This window comes from Pundamilia nyererei, unplaced genomic scaffold (assembly GCF_000239375.1).
Source record: "Pundamilia nyererei isolate P.nyererei 1_Seehausen unplaced genomic scaffold, PunNye1.0 scaffold00042, whole genome shotgun sequence".
NCBI lineage: Eukaryota > Metazoa > Chordata > Actinopteri > Cichliformes > Cichlidae > Pundamilia > Pundamilia nyererei.
Window position 1 is genome coordinate 844,722 of NW_005187443.1, and position 11,478 is coordinate 856,199.

The 11,478-nt window shown below is 42.2% G+C and overlaps 1 protein-coding gene across 1 annotated transcript in view; it reads left to right on the forward strand.

Moving 5' to 3' along the window:
• The window catches only part of adamts9 (ADAM metallopeptidase with thrombospondin type 1 motif, 9), a 38,366-nt gene that overhangs the window by 21,122 nt on the left and 5,766 nt on the right, over window positions 1-11,478 (forward strand). The window contains exons 26-32 of the mRNA XM_005731212.1: window positions 970-1,212; window positions 2,096-2,257; window positions 2,393-2,569; window positions 6,832-7,002; window positions 8,524-8,700; window positions 10,767-10,937; window positions 11,139-11,333. Of these exons, the coding sequence (XP_005731269.1) occupies window positions 970-1,212; window positions 2,096-2,257; window positions 2,393-2,569; window positions 6,832-7,002; window positions 8,524-8,700; window positions 10,767-10,937; window positions 11,139-11,333 (1,296 nt within the window). The remainder of the gene's footprint in view (window positions 1-969; window positions 1,213-2,095; window positions 2,258-2,392; window positions 2,570-6,831; window positions 7,003-8,523; window positions 8,701-10,766; window positions 10,938-11,138; window positions 11,334-11,478) is intronic.

Genomic DNA, 11,478 nt, shown 5'->3' on the forward strand with positions numbered 1-11,478 from the left:
GTGAGAGAGAGAGGAATCAGGAATGAAGTTCTTGAGCTGGGAGATGGAAGGGGCTGTAGTGAGGGGCTCCAGTTTTGTTTACAGATGTTTCTCATCAGAGCCTTAGCGATACAGTTCAGGCAGACTGCAGGTCTGGTCACCATACACATACACAACACACACAAGCACACAACCATGCACACCCACACATGTACTGCCAAGCCAAAGACACTCATTGACCCCCTGAAAATAAATATCCTAAATCATCCCAAGGCCACTAAAAATTTCAGAGGCCTATCCCATGTTTACACACACACACGAACAGAAGATTGACAACGGCAGATTTATAAACCCAAAGCAAATCATCTTTTTCTGGCTCGCTGTTACAGAAAAATCCAAACTGAGAGATTTTTGTGACTGCTCTCCAGCCAGTGCAGCTTGCAGCACAGTACAGCTCGATGTAGCGTCACAGTATATACATCAACTTAATGCATGCAGAACCATGTTACAGTATCTGTAATAACATGAAACATCGTGACAGAGTCATGTAAACCTCTGGATAGGTCATGTTTTTTATGAACTGCTGTTGCATAAGTGAAATGGATCACGCGAGACACTGAGTGGACTCTGCTAGGGAGGAGCAAGATTGGAGACACCATTAGCATTTGGTGGAAGATCTGCCTTGTGTTATTTTTCTAAAAAATGTCTACCCACTCATTTAGAGTGATACTGTAAGTTTTGCTGTAACCTTAACACCAGGTTAAGTCTGGGTTAGCTCTTTGGTAGCATGAAGATGACATCGTTTTGTATCTGACATGGTTCTGTTCATCAAGTCTGGTTTGACCACTAGCAGGTCACAATGAACAGAAATGTCAAGAATCTGCTATCAAAGAAAGTCAGCTTTCCTTTTTATGCCAGTTGGATTTGTGTATATTTGCATTTACCTTTCCTTTTCATTTCTTCACCCTCTCCATGTGTTTGTGCTGTCAGTGCTCAGTCACCTGTGGCCAGGGAAAGACGACGCGACAAGTGCTGTGCGTCAACTTCAGTGACCAAGAAGTGAACGCTAGTGAGTGTGACCCAGACGACCGTCCTGCCACAGAGCAGGACTGTGCCATGTCTCAGTGCCCGTCCCGCTCCAGTGATTCCCGACCTCCGTCCTCACCAAACACCAGCACCAGGAACCTGCCACGTAGCCAATCCCACCAATGGCGGACTGGACCCTGGGGCGCGGTGAGGCTTCCTAAACACAACATCATGCTGGTCAACAGACCTCAGGGGTGTGATATTTAAGATGTTGCATTAATCTTGTGGGACCAATCACTTCAATAAGTAAAAGGTTGGCAGACTTTGTTACCTTTGTGCTAATCTAAGCTAACAATCTTCAAATTCTACTTAAATATCAACCATAAAAACTTCCTATATAGATCTATGCTCTTCTTACAGCAAGGGCAGAGTGAGGATAATTTGGACTATTCTTTTAAGGCGCCCTAAATCAAAGTCGTACCTATATATTATCTGTGCTTTGGAGCTGCAGGGTAGGGTTTAAGAAACATTGTGTAATGTCACACAGTCCTGAATAAAAGCTCAAAAGTTGGACTCTGTTCTTTAGGCCCTTCATTCTTTTTAGGATGAGATCTTTAGAAATAGCACCGAAGGACATTGTGACCTAAATGCCCCAGGCTATCCTGTCCCACTGAGCTCCTTCTCTGTATTGTTCCTGCAGTTTTTTTTTCTTTGTTGTTTTAACTGGGTTACTGATAATCTTTGACAAAAAATAGCCGTGACCTTTAAATAACTCTGGGAAGGATTTAAGATATTTCTGGTCACGCTTCCTTCCTCAGAACGTTATTTTCGAAGCAGAGAAGTTTAGCCATGTCGCATGTGACGTCTCTGCGTTGTCAGAATTTTGTGTGGGCTTTGTGTTCACATCATATACACCTCATATTACACATACTGTATGTGCACTGATTAATTACCGCGAGGCTGAGAATATGTTTGCTAATCGCTGCGTTTAAACGAAGCATAAAATACCCACTAAACTCTTTTACACCTGAATAACGAGGAACTATTTTTGTGCCCTCTTATCTCTGTTTAAAAAAAAACACAAAAACAGTGCTCCAGCACATGTGCAGGAGGCTTCCAGCGGCGTGTGGTAGTGTGCCAGGATGAGAACGGCTACCCTGCCAACAGCTGTGAAGATCGCAGCCGACCCAGCGAGCAAAGATCCTGCGAATCGGGGCCATGTCCACAGTGGGTGTATGGCAGCTGGGGAGAGGTAAGAAGGACACACTAAAGTAGTCTCACATAAGACAGGCATATTTTGACATGAAAACATGGCGGTCAGCTCCTTTTTTTTTTAATCCACAAACTTGCATCTATAAAATGCGACCTCTCTGTGTGCCGTCCTCAGTGCACGAAGCCATGCGGAGGTGGGATAAAGACAAGGCTGGTGGTGTGTCAGCGTCCAAACGGCGAGCGTTTCAATGATCTGAGCTGCGAGATCCATGACAAGCCCCCAGATCGTGAGCAGTGCAATACTCAGCCATGCCCGTCTAACCCCCACTGGAGCACAGACCCATGGACCTCGGTACGCTCATAAAAAAAAACAAAAACCAAATACTCTATAACCGTTTTTTATTGTTGGTTTTTTTAACCTCACATATGTTCAAATGCATGTAGTCTTACTCCTTCACAAACAGTTTTAAAGAGGCAGGTTGACTGTGGTGCTTTTACACTGGAGATGTCACACTCCAGCTTCTCCAGCTTTTTACCTTTAACCCCCTCCACTTACTGCTCCCTCTCTGCAGCCGGCAACTGCTCAGTCAGTTTTTCCTCAAGACATTTGGAAAGATTCATTTCTGTTGCACTTGAATGGCAAACATGTGCTTAATATGCCAAAAAAGTACGACACACAAAAAAATAATACTTCAGTGACAGCTGTGACCGTAAGAGTTTTTTTCATGAGTAGTTAGAAAACTGTTGTTGAGCCTCGTACTAGTTTTCTCTTCTTTTTATTTTAATAATTCAGGATTACGTTGTATCCCAATCAAAGTTAGTTTTGTAAAATATTGTTTTTAAAAGATAATTTATTGAGAGATGTTTTCCTTTTTATCTCTTGTAAATAGTATTAACTTTAAAAAAGTGTCTTATTTGGTGTCTTAGCTCTTTGTATTCGCACATTTAGCCAATCATTGTTCATATGCAAATACTGATGAATGTTTTTGTATATCAGGAATATACAATATGCTGCCTTGTTCTTTTATTATCCAAAGAATGGCCCACGATCTCCACGTATGAGGTGCTACATGATATAGTCGATGTTCTGTTAAGAACGTAAAAGGCACCACCTTACATATTGACTGTATATGGGCTGTAAACTATATATACATCTTTGTACTATATGCATCTATGAAATGGCTATTATATTAGGAATTCAATTTGTTTTAAGGCACATGTAGAGAAGTTACTAATCTTATTTAGACACTTCATTTTACAGTTTATGTATCTACCCCCCTGAAAGCAACAACGCTGTTGTACCGTAATGACAATGACAGTGAAAGAGACATACGTCAAGTCAAAAGTGCCTGAAACGTCCAGTATCAGTAGTAAACACCAGCGAACAGTGGCTGTACTGCCACTGTAAAATAAAGTGTCTCTTTCCGACGAGTTTGTGGTAGTTAGGCCGGATAGCCTTTGTATTCCAGTTTTGGGTTTGCACCCAGAATTCCTTAGTGTGGCCAAAACAGTAGTTTTAAATCCTTCAAAGGTGCTTAATATGAGTGTATTTATATTATGTTAGTTAATGTTTGCTTTGTACAGTAAGTACTTGGAGTTGCTATATATGCTATGCTCAACAATACCTCACTTGGAACAAAACACAACTCAACTAGCCATTAAACAATGATGACCTGCATAACAGTGGTGCTTTTTCCAAACAAGGGAGATATGAGATATAAATATTTTTTCAAAAAGAGAACCTTTAAATTTCTTTGGTTGGTTAGGTGTTTATTGTGGCACGTTGCCTCTTCTGTACTTTTTTTTTTTTTTCCATGAGCAGTTTGCACTGATCTGATTGATCAGCTAAATGCAAAGTGTATCACAGATCTGATGAAATAATGTTTGAATTGTCTTTGACTGTCTCAACTTTAAGAGAACGGGCTGTTAAATGTCATGCTTTGAAACATGTAATACCTGTGACCACAGGGGAAGTTAATGGTGTTTTGTATTCAGAGCTCTTACTCTGAGCCAACCTAATGTGTCTACCTCAGTCTCTGTTATGATTGCCCCCCCTGCCGTATCTTGCTCTCCCTTGCACTGGAGGGATTTTGGCTGGCTAAGATTAAGCATGAGTTATCGATGCTACCCTGCGCAGATGCTGGCCCTAAACACAGATCTGTAGCGCGTGTCATCTCCTGCCCCGTAACGCTTAACATTACTGTGAGGACGGTTCAAACTGATCCAGAATCTGTGGTTAGGGTCAACTTTGCCTGAAGCCCACCCAGTTGACTTCTCTTGGTCATAAATGTCTGTACCAACATCACACCTTATTTTAAGGGCCTGTTAACACAGCAGTGAGTACATTTTTTACCACACGTCATTTACTAATGAGAACTTTTACTTGTAATGACTCCCACGTGTGACTGTAAGGCAGCACAAAACCAAATCTAGGTTGAATCAGTGAAAGTGGAACACAATAGTGAATTGTATCATAATCCCCTCCAGTTTCATTTGTCAGTCTAAGCAGTCAACCTCTTGTCGCAGAATAGCAGTATAACACAAACACTATATCAACAGGCTCTTGAAATAAGTATAATGTATGTCTCTTATTCACAAATGGCAGTATTAGTCTATGTTTCAAGAATATTTCTGTATATTTATGTAATTACTTGTATTTATTGTTCATTCATTATAATGTTATGTCAATATTTAATTTTTTTTTACAGATTTGTTGGATTTCTGTTCATTTGCAGAAAAGGTTACAATTAAAGTGAAGTAGAGGTACTATCGAAGGCTTTTTTTCATTCTTGCCTGAATAAAAAGGTTCACATCACATACAGCGACCACACCGAGGTCGCTTTCAATTGAGGGAAAGACACGACTTAAAACTTGCTGGTGATTTGCACTGACTGGCTTTAAAAATAAATGAAATGCTGAAATTGCAGTAACTGATCCCTGCGCCAGCCTTTAGCAACATTCATTAATGCTAATAGCATCAGTGCTTGCAACACTGTACTCCTGCTGCTAACCCCCATATTAGGATTTCACCAGCCCAAGCTTTTTGATAATTGCAGTGTGTTCATGCAAAGGAAGTGGCTTTTATTGTTTAGTGCTTTAGGTTAAAAAATGAGAAAAGAACGCTTGCAAATAGGTTATAAAGAAGTCCTCTTTTCACGAGCGTTACCCTTGTTGTTTTATGCGCTCAGGGCTTCTGATGACCTCTGTCAGCGAGTATGTTCTCACCATGTGTCAAGAGTTCAAAGCTGTTTCCATTAAGGTAAATCTCAGTCCTGCGGGACAATGCCTCAGCGTACTTCCCATTGCATTTACTGTGCTCATTCACTCTTAATGCACGCTGAGGCTTTTTCGGGGAAGCTCGGCTATGGAGTTGCTAGCGCCCTTTGCCCCCTTTCTGGCAGGCCCCTCTGCTCTGGTCTAATGCGGGTTAATGACAGTGGACCATTGTGGGGGCCTTTGACAGTGACTTGAATAAAAGGTGGCGTCAGCAAGACTATTCAGTGGCAGGTCAAAGATCACATTTGATCTAGTGAGGGGCCCCATCCTGATTCATCCCTTCAGCACAGACAGACTTGTGGGAAATTACTCGTGATCTAGATTTAGAAAAATGAAATAAAAGACAAAAGCCAAACAAAATAATGTGACATTGGTGGAGGGCAGATGGATGCCATTCCACAGTGTGTAGACCAAAGATCTGCCACTAAATTTCATGGGTGGAAATCGTCTTCTCAGCTATGTTTATACATCAGCACTGTCAGTTATTTTACACCAATATATGAAAAATAGTAATATATGAATAGTACATGCGATAAGCACAAAGTCTCCTTAAAATAACCACACTGTGTCGATATGACTCACGTTTGTCTTTATTGATTGGATAAACAATTTACCTGCAAGACAATTACGATAAATTAAGTACATTACAAAATGCACTGGCATGCCTGCGTTTATAAAGGGGAACAAGCACTTTAGTCGTCCCTCCTTTTACAAGGCTTCCTACCTTTTCACCTCGTTGAATGAGGCGAGGGGTCACAGCTTGTTCCTGTCTGGTACAGTCCCTTGCTGATCAGGACAGAGCCACATGCTGGGCCACGTACTCGTTCAACTCTGAGCCTGTCGCTTCCCATCCATCCCCACATGCAACGCCCCCTTTGATTATCCAAGCACAGTCCAGCCCAACTCACTCCTCCCTTAGTGCTGCTGTGTGTGTGTGAGTCTGCCTGTCACACTGAGTTAGCTTTTCAGTAACGCGGTGAACCCGGAGGTGAAACAAACTGCTGCCGGGATGATCAGGCACGCTTTACCATTGGACCACCTCTCCCCATGTAATCAGGTCTCACCTCCTTTTTTTGTGAGTGACAAATAGGGCCCACGAGTTCACAAATACTAATGAGATTTTTTCTTCATTTCTTGTTTATTAAATCCCATTTTTAATGCTGAATAATCAATTACAGTTAAACTTGATATCAACAAAATACCCCCTCAATAAAAACAATAAAAAGGAAATTATTAATCTGAGTTTCATTGTTTTGAAATGTGTCACTTTTTACGCTTTCTGCTTTAGGTTAAAACATACTTCTGCTTCTTATTGGCCTCCTTATTTCCATCTTGCAGTGCTCAGCCTCCTGTGGAAGAGGCTTCAAAACCCGCAAAGTGAGCTGTGTGACCCGGTCAGGACGTCCTGTCCCAGAGGAGTACTGCCAGCACGCGTCATCCAAACCCAGCGAGCGGCGCCGCTGCAGAGGTGGACGATGTCCTAAGTGGAAAACTGGCAACTGGGGGGAGGTAGGACTCTCTGACCCAGCCATTAAACACTTCTCAGCTATTTGTTCTCACGGTGCCAGACATGTTGGATTTGTTTCTCTCTCGTAGCCCCACTTTAATACTTACAGGCTTACAGGCAAGTATATCCATATGTGTGAAACAGACCACAGCTGAACCTGACTGCCTTCATGGACAATGCTAAGCCACTAACTGAGGCGTGATTGCTTTTAAACATCACATGGTGGTTTGCCAGGGTGGAGCCAGAGTCTGAGGTGGTGTACGCTGGTGCTACGGTACCGCCGTCCACCAAGTTGGGCGGCAGGATGGATGTGCACCCCTTCCTTTGTATTTGAATTAGAGCCAGTGTAAATCTGCCCCTTTCATCTCTATAGCTTCTTTTTCTGTGGTCCTCAACTTCCTCTCCTCTCTGTCTCCATTCATCCCCTCTCCCACGTTTTCTTCCATGCCCTCTTTCCCTTCTTTTTCTTTTTTTAAATTTTATTTTTTGCCTCACCAATGGGAACCACATGTTGGTCTTTTGAATGTGCTACTCGAGGCAATACACTCGCATCATCACGCCAAACAAACTCAACAAAGTGCACCTGGTCGTTGCCTTTCAACACCTTTTCTCTCAATAGGAGTGGACTGAGCACACAGAAACATCTTACATGTCAGAGAGGATGTGCGTCCCCCTCTAAACAGCTGTGGAGCATGACGCAAGGAGAAAATGATACTCCACTCGAGGCTCTTAGTCAAGCACAGCACAGCACACTGGAGTGCCTCAAAGTTCAGCTGCTTCACTGAGTTACAAATAAATGGACACATAAATATGCCTGTAGTAGATGCATCTTTATAGGTTGAGCTCCAGAACACAAACTGCCTTACACCTCCATCGCTTTATTTGTCTCTAAATCATCTGTTATTACATAGGCGTTATGTGATCCAGGAGCATTACATTTATATCAGTGAAGTGCGGTCTGTCTGAAAGGAGACAAAAATTGGTTAGTGTAAGATATCGTCTTACAAATATATCTCAAACAGTCAAAATAAGACAGTTGTTTTACGTTTCAGTTAAGGTTAAGGGCAGAAAACGACAGGCATCCCCCCACCTCCCAGTCTCATTCGTTTTACCCTCTACACGATGTGCTCTGTATGTCAGCAGAAAGGACACGCTTTCATTTCAAACATGCTGCTCTAGATTAAACACAGATGTGCCAAAACACTTTCCAGACTTCAACTTTGATTCTGTACATATCTGTAGAACTGGCATTGATCTGATACAGCTTGAACGTTTACACAGACGCTTGGTTGCTTTTATCATTAAAATGTAATTTGCATAGTCTTTTATTATCATTGTTATAAAAGCATCTACCTGACATTACAAATGAATAACATAGTCATTTTGGCAAAAGCATTCCCCATAAATAAATACTTTAGACTAAATCAGTTATGAGTCTTCTATATAAAAATATATTACAATGGATAACTACTAACACAGATTGAATGATCTCATTGCAAAGCTCTTACCTGCCCTGTCTTTAGTGTTCAGCGTCCTGCGGCGATGGCATCCAGCAGCGGGAGGTGTTCTGCCAGTTTGAAGACCAACGGAGCTCGCAGGAGACCGGCTGTCCCCAGCGCTCCCGACCAGCGACCAGCCAGAGCTGCCGGGTCACCGACTGTCCCTCTCGCTACCGGTGGAGAGAGGAGGACTGGCAACCGGTAAGCCAGTAGAAGTCTGCACAAACAAACACTGTAATCTGCATGCTTAAACAAGTAGTTCTAGTGCCGCGGATGAATTTGCTCTGACATATCTGGGCAAGGATGAGAGTCTCTGCTTCTGTAGGAGGCACAGCTGCCTGTCAGGAGGCCAAAGGGGAGGGGAGCAGAAGAGGCAGATGAAAATCAGGCAATCCCCTTTTTTCCCCTACCCCAAAATAACTCAAGTTCCTCTCATTAGCGAATTAGTCTATTTACTTAAACTCAAAGACGACGCAAAAAGTATTCAGTTTGGCAAAACTGTTAATTGGCACTGAGGATCCAATAACCAGTCAGATGGTTATTCTAATCTATACTCAAACAAAAGCGCTTGAAAAATGGTTGAGAATTCAGTGAGTTGTAATGATTCTCATTTACACAGATCTGCCTGTTACTTGCCCCATTATTAGTGCCAGGAGGGAAATGTACTCTTTGCTGCTAAGAGATGGAGTTGGAGATCTCCAGGGTGGAAATGTTACCTTTCTTTTGGATATAAAAAAAAAATCTACTTTTGCTGTGAGCTTTTATTTAGGAACTATTTTCTTCCTTCTCTGCTTCGGTCAGTTTGGATAGATGAAGAGCAACAGAGAAAAAATAACTAAATGATTATGGGGTGAGCTGTCCCTTTAATATTAACCTTTTTTTTTTTTTGGGTGCAAAGTAATGATCAGCTATTTTCTGCAGGATAGAGTCTGCACATGTTTGCTGTTTATTAGAACGGGAAATGCACCAGGAGCTCCTTCTTCACTTTGCTAATGTGATGGTGAATGTGCGTCACTAAACAACATGAAATGCCTTTCTGAAAGAAGAGTCCAATCACTCTGCAGAAGTGCTCGGAGGTCCCTGCCTGGGTGTCCCATTTAACAGCTGGAGGCAGTTAAAACATTTCAACTAGGAAGTATTACCGTGTTTTAGACACTTACACTGTACCCACACATAAGATAGTTACAGCTCACACAGGCAGTATTTCTTTCCCTGCCTTGTACAAGGACAGGACACAGTATCCTGTCCCGGTACATCTCAGAATGAAATATAGTATCTTTGGCTACCTAAAACCTGAGTACCTCTCAGGACAGCACAACTCGCTATGACAGATTAAGGTAATTCGGTTGTTTGACAAAGTTAAAGATATTAAGAGTGAAAAAGACCTGCTGGTTGACTGCTGAGTGTTTCTGACACATGTGGAAGCCTTTCTGGACCTTTGATAAATCTTTATGACTCTTGCAAACTTGAGTGTTGTAATATCTGAACCAGCACATAAGCCCCTTTACAAGGCATTATTACAGTAGTTCCATGATTAAAAAACCAACAAATTAATCCCAGTCACCTCATTCTGCTGCTCTTATGCTTTTAATACTTGCCACGGTGACTTGTGCAATGGCACGAAATGGTGCTAACTGGTTTTTATTGTGCCCATTTTGCTTTTCCAATCTTTGAAATGGAAATTTATCTAGTATAGGTCAGGGGCTGATCACGCAATTCTGCACTTACTATTAGATTGTTACACCCTGATCTTAGATATCTGTCTCTCTTTCCAGCCTTGTATACCACAAATCTCCTCAGAGATATATTAAGCTGTGCTGCTGATCTGCGCTAAAGCAGCTCTGTTTAGAAAATATACATCATTTATATTAGGTCTGATCTAATGGGCTGTTATAAAAGAATGGGATGAATGGGTACCATGCTTCAAGTTTTACTTTCAAAATAAGAAGATGATTGTTGTCTGACAGTAAGAAAAAAGCTCTTTTTTTTGGGGCCAAGGGTCTAGGTGTTGAAACTTCATCTATGATCAGACATGTTGTTGACACGGGATGTGAGCACTGTGTTTTCCCCTCCTCTTAACATCTGTATAGCCCAAAGCAGTGCTTAATGACTGAATGCATGCTTTGCTTGAACTGGAGCTTCCTTGCTGTGTGTGCATTGTATATTGCAACTTTAATTTGGCAGTCCCACAGAGTTTCCAATAATACCGCTCTTTTTCTATTTGTACTCTCTGTGAAAGATTGTTTCCTGTCTTGTCTCCTCTACAGTGTAGTAAGTCGTGCGGATCGGGTCGGCGACAACGAGCCTTGAAGTGCGTGGACCACAACCAGCGGGAGGTCCACGAGATGTACTGCGTGAACCAGATCAGACCCCCAGAAATAGAAAGCTGCAACACCCACGCTTGCGAATTCATCTGGATTACAGGGGAATGGACTGAGGTGAGAGTCAAACAAGCAGACATCTAGATCATTTTTTTGTCTTCAGGTCTTAATTGTAAAAGTTGTGTTTGAGTTAAATTGGTAATGCTTTGCTCTTCAGAACGAGCATGCAAATCATCACCTTTCAGTCCAATGACGCGCACATGATGGAAAGTACACTGTTCTCTTTTTTTCATGCCGGTGATTTATGCTATCCTCCAGTGCTCAGCCAGCTGTGGCCAGGGCTACCGCCAGCGTCTGATCTCATGCAGTGAGGTGCATGTGGAGAATGACAACTATGAGTATGGCCATCAGTCTTTGTCCAACTGCCCTGGGACCCCTCCTGAGAGCTACATGCCTTGTAATCTGGGCCCGTGCCCTCTGCTGCAAGAGTGGAGGGTTGGAATCTGGGGACCGGTGAGTGAGTCTGGACTGCCTAAATGGGATATAGCGATTTATCAGTATATCAAAGGCAGATTGATGTCAATCCTAAATGCATGATAAAATGGACTGTTTTTCACCTCGCCAGGCATGACTATTGACTTTAAATTTTATATATATA